The sequence below is a fragment of the Argiope bruennichi genome, chromosome 6 (genome assembly GCF_947563725.1).
Source record: "Argiope bruennichi chromosome 6, qqArgBrue1.1, whole genome shotgun sequence".
Lineage (NCBI taxonomy): Eukaryota > Metazoa > Arthropoda > Arachnida > Araneae > Araneidae > Argiope > Argiope bruennichi.
Window position 1 is genome coordinate 101008837 of NC_079156.1, and position 15760 is coordinate 101024596.

The 15760-nt window shown below is 29.3% G+C and overlaps 1 protein-coding gene across 1 annotated transcript in view; it reads left to right on the top strand.

Annotated features, from left to right (window-relative positions):
* LOC129971868 (putative inorganic phosphate cotransporter) overlaps positions 1-15548 on the top strand; it is a 65911-nt gene extending 50363 nt beyond the window's left edge. The window contains exons 5-11 of the mRNA XM_056085845.1: positions 4281-4464; positions 6306-6436; positions 6691-6840; positions 8283-8415; positions 11913-12068; positions 12910-12995; positions 15336-15548. Coding sequence (XP_055941820.1) covers positions 4281-4464; positions 6306-6436; positions 6691-6840; positions 8283-8415; positions 11913-12068; positions 12910-12995; positions 15336-15548 — 1053 coding nt within the window. The remainder of the gene's footprint in view (positions 1-4280; positions 4465-6305; positions 6437-6690; positions 6841-8282; positions 8416-11912; positions 12069-12909; positions 12996-15335) is intronic.
* Positions 15549-15760: the final 212 nt, after the last annotated feature.

Here is a 15760-nt window from a genome sequence, read left to right on the forward strand (position 1 = left end):
CTATTTAATACAGATAATTTTGATATATAAATAACAGTATTTGGTTCATTTCTTGTTGAGTTATGATTGTTTGAATGAAGCAACGTAGTGGAAAAATATCATTCTTCATAAAATGAGTTTTAAAAACACCGTAACTAGGATTTTTAATGAAAGCACCTCAAGAAAAATAATTATAACTTGAGACATATTTCGAATATTGACAACATCTTGGTATCGTTTGAAAGCTAAAGGATCAGAGAACATTATTAAGCAATAAAAAAATATTCGATATTTTGAACGATTTTCGAAGTTTTAAGTGTGTACATACATCTTAGAATATCTTGCGTTTCATTTTTGTATTTATGCAGTTGACTTACTTTATTATTATTGCGATATTTGATACAAAGGACTTTTTTTGATACAAAGAACTTTTTTTGATACAAAGGATTTTTTTAAACTATATTTAAATTTTGAGCATGAATATAGAATTTATGCCTTTTACTAATAGTTGGTCATCAATATTAGTATCCATCTATAATTTAGATAGGTAGTTAGATAGCTTAGATGATTCGATTTTAAGTACCTTATATTCTATGCGATATCTAAAAAATACCTGATATCTTGTAAAAACATTTCTAAAGAGTTATCCGACTCTTATTTTAAATTTTGTCTGAATTCAGGTGACCAATCTTCTAAACTTCATTTCGAGTTCTTTTAGAATACAAGTGCTTTATCTAGAACTCAAGTGAAGTGAAGAACGATGAAAACTTTTCAAAGAGAAAAAAAAAAGAGAACTAAAATGTATTAACAAAAAAATTTACTTTTACTATTTCTTTTTTTCCTATTCATAAAGTCATTATAAGAATTCCCTATTCTTATGTTTGATAAAAGGGAAAAGAATTCTCCAGCAACTAACTTCATAAACTTTAAGAAAATATAATGTTTAATATGTTTTTATAACTGCTAACTATAAAGCAGGACCAACCAGGACATTTAATTCCTGTTTGGGACTTTCAAACAAGGAGGCAGTGAAAAATATCTCTGTAGTAATGCGTGAGGGCTTTGTTTAATTGCTAAGTTTAACAAAAAAAATTACTTTTACTATTTCTTTTTTTCTTATTCATAAAGTCATTATAAGAATTCCCTATTCTTATGTTTGATAAAAGGGAAAAGAATTCTCCAGCAACTAACTTCATAAACTTTAAGAAAATATAATGTTTAATATGTTTTTATAACTGCTAACTATAAAGCAGGACCAACCAGGACATTTAATTCCTGTTTGGGACTTTCAAACAAGGAGGCAGTGAAAAATATCTCTGTAGTAATGCGTGAGGGCTTTGTTTAATTGCTAAGTTTAACAAAAAAATTTACTTTTACTATTTCTTTTTTTTCTTATTCATAAAGTCATTATAAGAATTCCCTATTCTTATGTTTGATAAAAGGGAAAAGAATTCTCCAGCAACTATCTTCATAAACTTTAAAAAAATATAATGTTCAATATGTTTTTATAACTGCTAACTATAAAGCAGGACCAACCAGGACATTTAATTCCTGTTTGGGACTTTCAAACAAGGAGGCAGTGAAAAATATCTCTGTAGTAATGCGTGAGGGCTTTGTTTAATTGCTAAGTTTAACAAAAAAATTTACTTTTACTATTTCTTTTTTTCTTATTCATAAAGTCATTATAAGAATTCCCTATTCTTATGTTTGATAAAAGGGAAAAGAATTCTCCAGCAACTAACTTCATAAACTTTAAAAATATATAATGTTTAATATGTTTTTATAACTGCTAACTATAAAGCAGGACCAACCAGGACATTTAATTCCTGTTTGGGACTTTCAAACAAGGAGGCAGTGAAAAATATCTCTGTAGTAATGCGTGAGGGCTTTGTTTAATTGCTAAGTTTAACAAAAAAATTTACTTTTACTATTTCTTTTTTTCCTATTCATAAAGTCATTATAAGAATTCCCTATTCTTATGTTTGATAAAAGGGAAAAGAATTCTCCAGCAACTAACTTCATAAACTTTAAGAAAATATAATGTTTAATATGTTTTTATAACTGCTAACTATAAAGCAGGACCAACCAGGACATTTAATTCCTGTTTGGGACTTTCAAACAAGGAGGCAGTGAAAAATATCTCTGTAGTAATGCGTGAGGGCTTTGTTTAATTGCTAAGTTTAACAAAAAAATTTACTTTTACTATTTCTTTTTTTCTTATTCATAAAGTCATTATAAGAATTCCCTATTCTTATGTTTGATAAAAGGGAAAAGAATTCTCCAGCAACTAACTTCATAAACTTTAAGAAAATATAATGTTTAATATGTTTTTATAACTGCTAACTATAAAGCAGGACCAACCAGGACATTTAATTCCTGTTTGGGACTTTCAAACAAGGAGGCAGTGAAAAATATCTCTGTAGTAATGCGTGAGGGCTTTGTTTAATTGCTAAGTTTAACAAAAAAATTTACTTTTACTATTTCTTTTTTTTCTTATTCATAAAGTCATTATAAGAATTCCCTATTCTTATGTTTGATAAAAGGGAAAAGAATTCTCCAGCAACTATCTTCATAAACTTTAAAAAAATATAATGTTCAATATGTTTTTATAACTGCTAACTATAAAGCAGGAAAAACCAGGACATTTAATTCCTGTTTGGGACTTTCAAACAAGGAGGCAGTGAAAAATATCTCTGTAGTAATGCGTGAGGGCTTTGTTTAATTGCTAAGTTTAACAAAAAAATTTATATTTACTATTTCTTTTTCTCCTATTCATAAAGTCATTATAAGAATTCCCTATTCTTATGTTTGATAAAAGGGAAAAGAATTCTCCAGCAACTAACTTCATAAACTTTAAGAAAATATAATATTTAATATGTTTTTATAACTGCTAACTATAAAGCAGAACCAACCAGGACATTTAATTCCTGTTTGGGACTTTCAAACAAGGAGACAGTGAAAAATATCTCTGTAGTAATGCGTGAGGGCTTTGTTTAATTGCTAAGTTTAACAAAAAAATTTACTTTTACTATTTCTTTTTTTCCTATTCATAAAGTCATTATAAGAATTCCCTATTCTTATATTTGATAAAAGGGAAAAGAATTCTCCAGCAACTAACTTCATAAACTTTAAGAAAACATAATGTTTAATATGTTTTTATAGCTGCTAACTATAAAGCAGGACCAACCAGGACATTTATTCCTGTTTGGGACTTTCAAACAAGGAGGCAGTGAAAAATATCTCTGTAGTAATGTGTGAGGGCTTTGTTTAATTGCTAAGTTTAGGATTTAAGCCTTTGTGATTATGATTTGATTCCAACAAATAAATAAGTATTCCTTGGAGTAGGCTATCTAACTGCTCAAGATGCTTAACCCTTCTTTGCATGATTTTTTTTCTTTTTTTTTTTTTGTAAATAAATTAGTATGATATAATTCAAGCTCTAGATTAAAGGAAAAACATTAAAAAATTCCTAGAATAAATATATAATGTAAAATAATGAAAAAGCAATATGATGGAAATATCCATCATCATGCAAATTTGCATGTAAAACTCAGTACAAAATCTTCAATGTTCCTCTCTTCTAAATTTCTCCACTCATTATCGCTTTTATTAACACAAAAAAATATCAGATTAGTTATAAAAAATATTCAAGAAATCGCACATATCTTCCAACTACAACAAATAGCTGAATGGCAAGTTCAAACCTGCTATAAGATTGTGACATTTGATTTTTTTTTTTGACAGCTATGTTTCTTATTACGCAATAGTCGTGAAAACAGTTGCAAACAAAACCCAATTTACAGTATACTGTTTTGTACAGTATAATTTTTTTCACTAAATGTTACGATGAAAATTTCCATTAGCATACAAAGAAGGGATAAAGCGATACAACAATATTAAAGGTTCTATTCAAATCATCAATGTAACTGTTCTTGGGCACTGGACTATGAGTTCCGCATTGTTTGCAGCATATTGCACACAAACCTGAGTAACTGCATTAAAAGACTGTACATTTTTGAAGATAGTATTAAGGTTGTAATTATAAATTTCTAACACTTGTATATGAAAGTGATAAAATGAAAAATGCGGTGAAAACTCATTAGTTTGAAAATGAAATGTATATTGTATAGATTTAAAAGGTTTATAAAGGTTATATAAAATATTTAACATCTAAGGCATTACTTATAAATATGCTAACAAAAAAGAAAAGAAATTAAAAAAAAAAGCAAATACGAAATTGAACAAAAGCAATCTTAAAAACTATTTCATAAATATGGAACTGATTACATTTATATTTTTAGGGGCTGTTGCCACCTGCACATTCAGTTCTTTCTGCCAACTGGTTTCCGAGTACAGAAAGGGGTTTCTTGAATGGCTTGATTATGGCTGGCTCAGTTATTGGGTCTCTAGTAAGCTGTTTTTCCTCTGGTGCATTGTGTTCTTCGTCTGTCCTGGGAGGATGGCCATCTGTCTACTATATTTATGGTGAATCCAAGAGCAATTCACTAGTAACTGTTGGTTCCATAATTTGTTTAGTATATTAAATCATTACTAGGAAGCAAATGAAACTGAGATAAGCATCATACAAGTATAGTTTCAAAAAGACATCGTGTCTAGCTAAAAATCTGTTTCAATTACAAAAGATTCTTTTTTAAAATACAATAATTAAAAAAGAAATATTTATCATCTTTCAATGAATTTCTTACTTTACAATCGAGATAACCTAATTATGTTTTTGAACCAAACATGTATTTATCAAAGATCATTTTTTTTATTTTTTATTTTTTTATTCCCTAAGGAGAAATAAATATAAAGTAGTGAAAAAAAATGTTAAGTAATACATATGCTGAGTGATAAGATAGTATTATTTTTTGAAAGATAGTTATGTTATCTCAATTGCTCATTAAATATTTATCAATTTTTCAAAAATTTCCATGGATGTTTTATTAATTAAATGGAATTTTTATAGAATAATTACAGAAAACAGAAAATAATGCTTTGATTTTACAAAATTCATTCATTTAACATGGACTTAGGATGAAGAACATAATTTGTTGAAAATTGATATTAGTTACCATAATTATTTGATAACCGAACTTAATTGTAATTGGAATCTTTATTGCAAGTGGGTTACTCACAACAGCGCCTTAAAGGACACCGTGCACTTTGCACTTGCGCTATGCATTATTTGGAAATGTAAAATACTGTATATTCTGTAACCATTTTCTATCAGTATTCTATATGTTTAATGACAAGATATTAGAGTTAATTAAGTTTTTTTAATCTTTTATTATGTTTATTAAAGTTATATTTCTTTACCCATAACGAATGGATTAAGTCCTTCGAAGGGAGTGAAACACACAATAGAAACTGGGATAATTTCCAACATTTGGTTTTTCTTTTGAATACAATTATCTTTTGTGGTATCTAGAGAGCACACTGGTTTCGATCGTGAAATGCACATTCTTGAAAGTGCTGTTTTACCGGTAAACCATTACTGTTCTGGAACGAAAAGAAAAATTTTCTTGATGTTTTCAATATTTTAAAAATACGTAGAAGAGACGGAGGCTTGGTTGTAAGATATCGATTTCGATTCCAGACGAGTTTTAACTCAAAATCCGATTAAACCAGAATATGATTTGGGACGATTTAAATCTGATGTAAAGGATGAAACACCATCCAGTTGATGCAGTTCGAAAGTTTTTAAATTGGGTGCCACTAAGCGTTGTAATTAGTAATCTTCAGCGGTATGTAAAGGGTTCTGAGGTTTCATTGTTGAAAATACTGTTTTACTGGTTAATCATTGCTGTTCTGGAACGACAAGGAAAATTCACTTGATATTTTCAATGTTTTTCAGAACATTTAGAAACCATGGAAGCTAGGTGGTAAGATATCAACTTCGACGTCAACTGATTTCAAACTCAAAACCCCATTAAACCAGAATATGATTTGGTGCAAATTAAATCTGATGTAATGGATGAAATGCCTTCTACTGTTGCAATGCGAAAGTTTGGAAATTGAGTGCCACTAAGTGTCGTAATAGTAATCTGACTGCTATTCCAAATTACTAAGTCCGTCCCTAAAAAACTGATATTGCTTCAAAACGGGCTGATAATATAAGTAATCATTCAGAGCATTTTAAATAAAAAAAATATAACGAAGGCTCGATGTTTAACTTCTATAAATAATCAAATATCTCGTATATTATGAATATTCATTTTCAAACATTTTGATAATGCTGTTGATTTATTGTATGCGCTAACTGATATTTTAAAGCATATTAATTTTTAAATTTAATTATTGATGGTTAATTTATTCTTTTTCAGGAGGATTAGGATTAGTTCTTTGTCTCTGTGTACAAATTTGTTTGTTTGAGTCTCCCAGAGTACACCCGAGGATAGGAAAGTCAGAATTGAACTACATTGTACAAAATCAAGAAACGGATTTGTCTTTGAAGGTAAATTCATAAGCTCATCATCTGCTTTGGAGGACTCTAATCTTTTGCACTAGCACTGTATGCATGGGCACGACAACAACGACAAAATCATCTGCTTTTTTTTAAAAAGTCTTTTTTTCCATATTGCATTTTATACATCGATGTTGTTATGAAAAAAATTTCCATTAGATATTCCTTCATTTTAATTTAATTACAATTCAATATATAACAAAATAAAAATACACCATTATAATTCCTTATTTTTCTTGCCCTAGCGTCCTCCAACTCCATGGAAAAAAATTCTGACGTCTGTTCCAGTTTATGCGATGACCTATGCAGTTTTCTCACACTTCTGGGCAATAACTCATCAAATTTCCGTGCAGCCAATTTATCTTGAAAGCGTTTTGCACTACCCAATACAAGAGGTACTGTTAATTCAGAATTACATTTGTAATATTAATTCATTTTCGTGGCTACTGCAATCCCTCGTCCTTACTCCTTTCGATTTCTGATTCTGGGATTAACTGAAATCTAAAGTGTACACGTCTGGTCCGAGATATGTGATATAATTGAAAGATGCCATAAAACCCGAAATTAAGTAGATTCCTCCTATTATGTTAGTTCTTCATTGCTGCCAATAATCTCTCGCATGTAATGAGTTGTCACCTGCGAAGGTGAATACATTGAAAATTTGTAATTGCATTAAAAGTTTTTTATTTTTTCCCTTTCCTTTCTTGTGTTCTCATTAGTTCTTTACAATGCCTTTCTTTGTATGTGCTTGAAGCAGGCAATTTTCATCACACGCTCATCATCCCGACGCCATTAAGGTTTCTTCAATAGATTGATCAAATCTGCTCAAGGAAAAAAATGGGTGCATCTATTCTGAATTCTTTAACCGTAATTTTGAGTTCTTCATTTTTAAATCATCATAATCTCGAGCACATACCTTCAAACGACCATGTCTGAAATTTTGGCTCGACTGACTGAGCGGAGAGGCCGCTAATGTGTCATAGAGGGTCGGGAGTGTTTTTTAAGCCCTTCTGTAAATAAAAGTTAGCTAGAAGGTGCTCACTTAGAAAATAACTTAATTTTTTTTATTAAGCTTCCCCTTTATTTATCGGAGTTTTGGTTAAGCAAATTGACTTAGTTAAGCGGAATTTTAAAATATTTTTCCGCATTAACATCAGAACTTGTTAGCGTACAAAACGAATTTTACAACACGAAAGTTTTTGAAAACTTAGAGGTGTATTTTTTCAGGAATAGTAGTTTTATTTTTGTGCAGTTCATAAGTTTTGCAATTTTTAAAATTTATATTTTTTGCAACTTTTTATAAAATTTACTTAAAATACAATCCGTAGCAATAACTTTTTTTAATTTCTAAAATAAAATTAAAAAAGAATGTTAATGTTTAAACAAATCTTTTCCTTTCGCTCCTCTGGTATGCTAAAAATGTAATTAAAAAACAATCTTTATCTGGAACATTATCTTCAAACCGAAAATTAATTTCCAATGCATTAAAAGGATGCTGTTTTTAGGCTATCACTCTTCCTGCAAATTGGAATGTTAATATTTTTTTACTTATAGGATGCAACGGCCATTTTCGGACTAGAATTTGCAATTTTCACCGGCTACTCTTATTTTTCATTTTTTTTATTAATTTATCATTTTAACTAGCTTTAAAAGATCTTTTACTCTCAGTGTAGAGCTCTGAAAAGCGATATTTTCATTCTAAATGTTTTAATTCCACAAAAATAAAAATATATAAATTAGTTATAACAATGATTTTTCCTGAATTTGGTTATTTTAAATACGTTTCTTGTTTTATTTTTATTATAGATGTGTATTTAAAAAATGTTTCTTATTTCAGAATGGAATTCTAACATCCATTCCGTTTATATTTCAAGCTTTGTTCATATTCATTGGTGGTTGGATATCAAAATGGATGATTACACAGAACTACATAGGAATAGACAAAGCTCGAAAATGGTGTACACTGCTATGTAAGTATCACTTTTCTTTTTGCACAGAAAGTTAAAAAAAAACAACTAGTATTACATTTTTTTCGTTAGAGGAGAATTCTTGGTATACTAGTATTATATCTTATTAATCAGACGATAATTCATGGTATACTAGTCTTGGATCTTTTTAAGCAGACGATAATTTCTGGTGTAATAGTATTAGACCTTTTTAATCAGACGATAATTATTGGTATACTAGCCTTAGATCTTTTTAAACAGATGATAATTGATGTTTATACTAGCATTAGATCTTTTTAATCAGACGACAATTCACGGTATACTAGCATTAGATCTTTTTAATCAGACGACAATTCATGGTATACTAGCATTAGATCTTTTTAATCAGACGATAATTCATGGTATACTAGCATTAGATCTTTTTAATAAGACGATAATTCTTAGTATTTCTTCCAACAGCTGCTGTCCCCAAATAAAAACATTGCTTCGAAAAAAATAATTTGATGATAAATTAATAAAAAGGAAACTTTTATTTATTTAGTTTGCAACAGACTTAACAAATTTTGTTCTGTAAATTTGTTACACTTGCCAATTTTTATATTGCCATGCTTGGCAGTTTATTGCCACACTAACAAAAAAATAGTGGATTTTTTTATACTTAAAAAATAATTTATATTTCTAAATGCCTCTGCCAATTATTCAATTTCGTTAACAACTACATAATTTTTGTTGAATACTTAATATTTTTAAAACTTTAAATTAAATCATGCCTGCCTCTGACTGTTATTTTATTCTTTTGTGAATTCATTTCTTTTGGATCTATCAATATAAAGATTACCATGTATTACAGCAAAATAAATTTAATTAAAATAATTTTTGGAAGCATACTTTAATTTGCTTGCGGTAGTAAAAACTATTCTATTTTTTCTTCCATTTTTTAAAATCAATTTTCCTAAAACTCATTACTAGTTGGTGTCACTAGAAAGATAAAAATTAAATACTATTTGATAACTAAGATCTGAAAAAATGTAAATGGTAAATTATCAACCAAAATTTACTAAAAGGTAAACTTTCTAAATTCTAGCATATCAGTGGAAATGAGTGGAAAATCTATTGCAAAATTATAACTTTACAAACATGAAACAATTGGAATTAAATAAGTGTTTAAATAAATTTAGCAAAAATAGCTGTCAAAAGCATATAATTATTGATGTACCAAAAAGGAAAATTTCATTCAATTTCCTTTTAAATATTTTTAATATTGGGCTTTTCATTCATTATTTAGATACAGTGAAATTTCGAGATTATTTTACTGTCAAATTTAATACCAAATGATGTCACTCGAATTGAATTAAAATTTAATTAAAATATGGAATGCCCGATCATTACATTTAGGAAATCGTGTTGTTCTCGATAATATTCTAATGCTAAAAAATTTGATCTCTGGCATATTAGAAAGAAAAAAAATCAAAACTCCATTTTCCCATGTATCAAATAAGTCAAATTAAATAAAAGTGTTTAATAATATAAATACTTTTAATTTTTACAAAATGCCGAATAGGATTACAATACGAAAAATGCAAAAAAAAGTGAATTCTACCATATCAGAAATAAAAAAAAAAATACGATACAACTAAACTCAGTGGCAAGCAAATATGGTACAACTGAAATAAAAATGCTCAAGAAATAGGTGATTTTTATTAAATTTTTTATATACGATAAATGTGCAAAAAAATAGAAAGTTTTCTTACAACCTCGACGTTCACTGCATCATTTGGACAATACTAGAAATACTTTTTTTTCTCTGTAAAAACGCCTGAAAAAGAATTAAAATCGTAGTCTGTGAACACCATATAGTCCTACTATACTTTTAAAGGGAAATTTTTGTACCATCATCTGCATACATTTATATGAAGATCTCTTACTGAAAGCAAACCATCCCCATCCCGTTTCCATCAGCGAGGCATAAAAGGAATATCTGGGAATGACAGTTGAAAAGAATAATGTACGTTGTTATAAAACAGAAACATCAATCAATCAACAACATATAGTATATTGTTCATTTATGTAATTGCATATGTAAAATAATTTATACTTTTCTACTCAAGTCTGATTAAATTAATTAAGCAATGATTTTTTTTTATTTTTCGGTAAGCAGTTTATAGAGAAAGTATAGTAGTCATCAAAAAAATTAGAACTCAAGGTTTTTACCATGTTTTAGACCTCTCCGAGTACTAAAGAACATATTTTTAGAAAATGTGCATCTGTCTGTCTGTGAGAAAGATAACTCAATAATGCTTTGAGCTAGGCGGTTGAAATTTGGCATACAATTTTTACAACAATTTTGCAGCTTTTTATCAGATTTTGAGTAAAATCTGTTCAAAGGAAGACTGAATCGTCTGTCTAGCTATTCGAATATAAATTAACGCGATAATTACAAACAGAAGAGAGCTAGGTGAAAAAATTCAATATAAGGATGTTATACTTACAGTTGTGTAAACACCTATCATTTTTTAGCCAAATCCGTTTACGGTCTGTCTATCTATCTGTACTTTCAGAACGTAATAATTCAAAAACGTATTCACTTAAATATATCAAATTTCATGTGGGTTTCTTTTTACTGCAAGTATAGTTTTGTGACAAATCTTCGTTTCGATAGATTGAGAATGCTATTATTGTTTGCTATTGCTAATTGAGAATGCTATTGCTAATTTTGTGGATGCTATTATCCGATGTACTATAATCGATTTGTGGATGCTATTATCCACATTCTAGGGATTAATCGCCAATTTACTCGCCAAGAAGGACACGATAAACCGCTTTCTAGGGATTAATCGCCAATTTACTCGCCACGGATGATACGATAGATTAACCGCATTCTAGGGATTAATCGCCAATTTACTCGCCAAGGAGGGCACGATAAACCGCATTCTAGGGATTAATCGCCAATTTACTCGCCAAGGAGGACACGATAGGTTAACCGCTTTCTAGGGATTAATCGCCAAGTAGGGCACGATAGATTAACCACATTTTAGGGATAAATCACCAATTTACTCGCCAAGGAGGACACGATAGATTAACCGCTTTCTAGGGATTAATCGCCAATTTACTCTCCAAGGAGGACACGATAGATTAACCGCTTTCTAGGGATTAATCGCCAAGGAGGGCATGATAGATTAACCGCATTCTAGGGATTAATCGCCAATTTACTCGCCAAGGAGGGCACGATAGATTTACCGCTTTCTAGGGATTAATCGCCAAGGAGGGCACGATAGATTAACCACATTCTAGGGATAAATCGCCAATTTACTCGCCAAGGAGGACACGATAGATTCAGTACAAATGCTACATTCACGTCAAAAGTTACCAATTTTACTCTCTGGCAAGACAAGTTTATGACAGTGTGCTGGAAAGTTTTGGGGAGACCATTCCCGCTGGTTCCAAATTTTCATTTTGCTCCCATTTTGGGCTGAATATCAAATTGTTAAGTTTTCCAATCTTTTTTTATCTTATGTTTGCAGATGCTCTGGGATATTCTGGAGGTGTACTGGGGATCTATTTTGCTGGTTGCGACAGAATGTGGAGTAATATTTTTTCGATAATTGCTATGAGCTTCATTGGACTTTCTGTTCCAGGATGCATGGTTGCGCCAATTGATATGTCGCCAACATTTGCTGGTATTATTTTAAAGATATTTAGCTTTTATTTTACTGTACATCTAACCCTTTCCGTCTCTGTGATGCATTTTGTATTTTCGAAGTTTGTAAATCACGCTCATGCTTTTAATAAGCAGCATATGATGGCATGGTAAAATTTATTACAGATACTCGTTATTGGAGCGTGGCAAAATGGTCTGTTAACGAATGAATAATTTTATTCAATTAATTAGGAGGAAATTTATAATTTTGATCATGAAGCTTCTTTTCTATTTTTTTTAGATAAATATTTAATTTTTTCCACTTAAAAATAATAATTTAGGGTCGGAGAGAGTTGAAAATGAATTATTTTCGTTGCAACTGATTCTTAATTTTTAAATTTAAAAACTTCATTTATAAAAATTATTGGAGTAATTAATCTATTCTTAAAATGCTACTACTTTATATTCTTCAGATAATTTCTACTGAAGTTTTTTAAATTTTTGCCTATAACGTGTCTTAAGAATTTCAAAGTTTTATAGTTATGTGATAAAGTTTTCTACAGTGAGATGCAGTTAATACGTATTACCTCACTTAAAGGCATTTTAAGTATATTTTGGCTTATTTTAAAAGATAATAAAAATTAAATTTAATTAAAAATTATTTTAACTAATTATTTTAATATTGTTTTTTAAAATATTCTTAAATTATTCTTATTATGAATTATTAAATTCGTCTATTCTTCTGCAAAAAATAATGAACATTATCATTCATTTCCACTAGAATATGTTCAATGAAAAATGAGCTAAAACAATGAAATACTTTCTTATTAGAGAATTAAAAGTATTAAAGTATTTAAACTTTTACTTTTTTTAATATGTAGGAAGTCTCTTCGGGTTGTCGAATACCATTGCAAGTTCAGCATCATTTTTGCTTCCCATTATCACTGGATTGATGTTAAATGAAGAGGTGAGTTTTTGCATATTTTACACATTTTCATATATTTCAGTGCATCGGAATTATTTTAAATTGTATCAGCGCATCATACATTGGATTAAATTGTATCAGTAATTTGACAAATATAGCCAATTTGTAAACTTCAATATATGCTTAGAAAGTCGCATCAATATTATTAAATGACACAGTAAGTATTCAAGTTTATTTATAACTAGCCGCCTTTGGCGACCAGCCGGTTCTCCAATCTTAATGCTCGTTAAAATTTTAATAATTAAATATTTGAAGTAATTCCTACTTTAATAGCTTCTTCATTAAAATATTTCGAAACTTCAAATTTTGATAGTCATATAATTCACTCATAATTTATTATAAAGGTCTTCGGTCATAACGTAATATGTACCTGTCTAATTATTTATTAGCTCCCGTAGAATTTATGCTTTAAATTAAAATTAAAATGATAATCTGCAATTAATATAATAATATTTTTTACTGAAACAAAGCATTTTTTTTAATAATATAATTACTGAAAACAGTCACTGAGCATTTAAACCTTATGGGCACTGAAGAATATATTTCTTAATTTATGTAATATCTCAAGAATTTGTCAACAAAATTTTCTCTGATCGTCATGAGAAGATCGATTAATTAACAATGTTTGATGTTAAATGCATCAAACACTAAGAAAATAAACAGAGTCGTTTAAAATAATCGGTTGAAAACAGATTTAAAAAAAAACTACTTAAAAAACGATGTACTTAAAACTATAAGAGTATACAAAAATGTATATGACTAACATAAATACAATTTAATTACAAAAGCATAAAACTAACCTAAAAATAAATTTAAATCAAGTCCGCATCCGTTGAAAATAGTTGTCAACAATCAGAACACAATGCGCATGAGTGAATTTTCAACGCCAGTTATGATAACGCAAATGCGTGAATTTTATACGTCTGACGGGGCAATGCTACGCAGATTAGAAATTTTTAATTTCCTTTATTCTGTTTTATTTTAATTCAAAAGTACTTCAGAAGGAATCTGAAAGATCGATTAATTAACAATATTTAATTTTAAATGCATCAAACACTAAACAAATAAACAGAATCATTTGAAATAATCGGCCGAAAATATGTTAAGCCTATTATTGTTAGCGTGGGAAAAAACTGAAGCCTTACTCATTTGGCGGTGGGGAAATGAAAAGATTTTTTGGCGGGAAAGTCGGTTTTTAATTAATAATTAAAATTTTAATTAAAAATTCAAAAAAAGGGACCCCAGGAGCACATTCCCGACTTCCAAGGTATGCGTGTTCCAAATTTGGTAGTTGTAGGTCGTACGATCTGGCCTGTAGAGCGCCAACACACACGCACACACACACATCGAGCTTTATATAAGTATAGATTGCTGGTTGTGGTAGGGTTGACGGATATAAAAGTTTTCCGATTTTCTATCAAAACGAAACAAAAATCGAGATTAATTTCCCCTGAAAGTCCTGTAAGTAGGTAACCTACCCTAATGCTTAAAATATCTTTGACCAAAAGTTGATGACTCCACATAAATCTTTCATCATGACTTCATGGATTTACTTAGATGTAAGTAACATGAAGTGTGATTACAGTTACAAAACTATTTTTCATAGTAAATTGCAAATATTTTCGAAAAGAAGAGAAGATGGATTTCCTTCGAATAGATTTTACTCAAAATTGATAGAAATCTCCATAATTAGTGTTAAGCCCGTATACTAGATTTCAACCATCTAGCTCAAAGCGTTTTAGATTTACCTTTGACATAGACAGTCAGAAAAACAGACATTTCCCAAAAATGTGTTTTTCGAATACAGAGAGATGTAAAACATGGTTTCGTCAAGATCTCGATTTCGAATTTTTTGACAATTACTGTACTTTCTCTATACTACGTATTCTAGAAAGTAGATAGTGATTTTTTTAAAATTCAAAATGCTAGTTTCTCAAATTTATTACACTAAATCTGATAAATAGAACCAGATGACTGTTTAAAATTTATTTCAACAGCATATTGTTTTGGCTTAAAAATACATAAAATATTATTCTTTCCGTCTCTTAAAGCATTTTTGCAACAGGTAGTATGTATTTAGAATATGAAGTAGAACGTAGTTATTTGGTTATGATTAAAGTTAAGTTAACCTTTAAGTAGTTAAAGTTAACCTTTGTAATAATTCCTAGATTTGTCATCATTACTATATATAAGCAGTATTTTATTTCATGAAATTATACAATATAATCATTTCTGCATTAATTTTCCCGCTATAATCATCACTGCTTTTATAAATTTGTGCTAACCTGGATATTACTACTAAGTCAATTATTCCCCTTTCAGGAATCTCTGGAACAATGGAATAAAATTTTTCTATTATGCATTGCAGTCATCATGAGTTCTGGAATATTATTTTGTGTTTTTGGATCTGCAGATGTACAGCCTTGGAATTTCCCTAGCAATGAAGACAGTGGAAAAAATCTGCCCAAAGATGAAGACCTAGGAAGCGGGTATAAAACGAATACACTAACAACAGAGATTACTGTGCATATTTAAGTATACAATATTATTTAAAATGAATATTCGGTATTTGATATTAAATTGTTTTATTTGTGACCTAATAGTACAATTATTTATTTTCAGTTTTATATGAAAAGATTCTGAATAGGCATCAGAACAAGAATTAGTGCTTCGTTTTCATTATTAATAACGGTTTCACAAGAACTCAGATAATATTTTTTTTCTTGTATTGGTGCTTTAAAATAATA